Below are 337 nucleotides of genomic sequence, written 5' to 3'. Positions count from 1 at the left end.
TCATCTGTAGGCTGCACAGCTAGCAGCTCAATGCATGCACCCCGCTTCTCTGCTGCTGCTGCTGCTGCTGCTGTGCCTGCTGCTGCTGCTGCTGCTGCTGCTGCTGCTGCTGGGTAGAAAGGAGGGCCCCGAGGGAAGAGAGTGCTGAAGCTAGCAGCAGCAGATGTGCAGCTCAATACCACCGTCACCCGGCGCAGCTGCAGCAGCTCACATGGTGCTGCTGCTGCTGCTGCTGCTGCTGCTGCTTGCTGCTGCTGCACTGCTGCTGTTGCTGCTGCAGCATACGGGAATATATCTACCCACTGTCTGCTGCTTAGAGGGCCGCAACCTCGACCCA

General features: G+C 60.5%; 1 protein-coding gene across 1 annotated transcript in view; it reads right to left on the bottom strand.

The window, feature by feature from the left end:
- Positions 1–313: 313 nt before the first annotated feature.
- Positions 314–337, bottom strand: part of EMH_0076000 (uncharacterized protein) — a gene marked incomplete at both ends in the record, with an annotated part of 3,764 nt that continues 3,740 nt past the window's right edge. Inside the window, one exon of the mRNA XM_013499678.1 lies at positions 314–337. Within this exon, the coding sequence (XP_013355132.1) occupies positions 314–337 (24 nt within the window).

The sequence above is a fragment of the Eimeria mitis genome, genomic scaffold, assembly GCF_000499745.2.
Source record: "Eimeria mitis Houghton genomic scaffold, Emh_scaff4551, whole genome shotgun sequence".
NCBI classification, from domain to species: Eukaryota; Apicomplexa; class Conoidasida; order Eucoccidiorida; family Eimeriidae; genus Eimeria; species Eimeria mitis.
The sequence above is the reverse complement of the archived record's forward strand: the minus strand, read 5'-3'. Positions and strand labels throughout refer to the sequence as shown.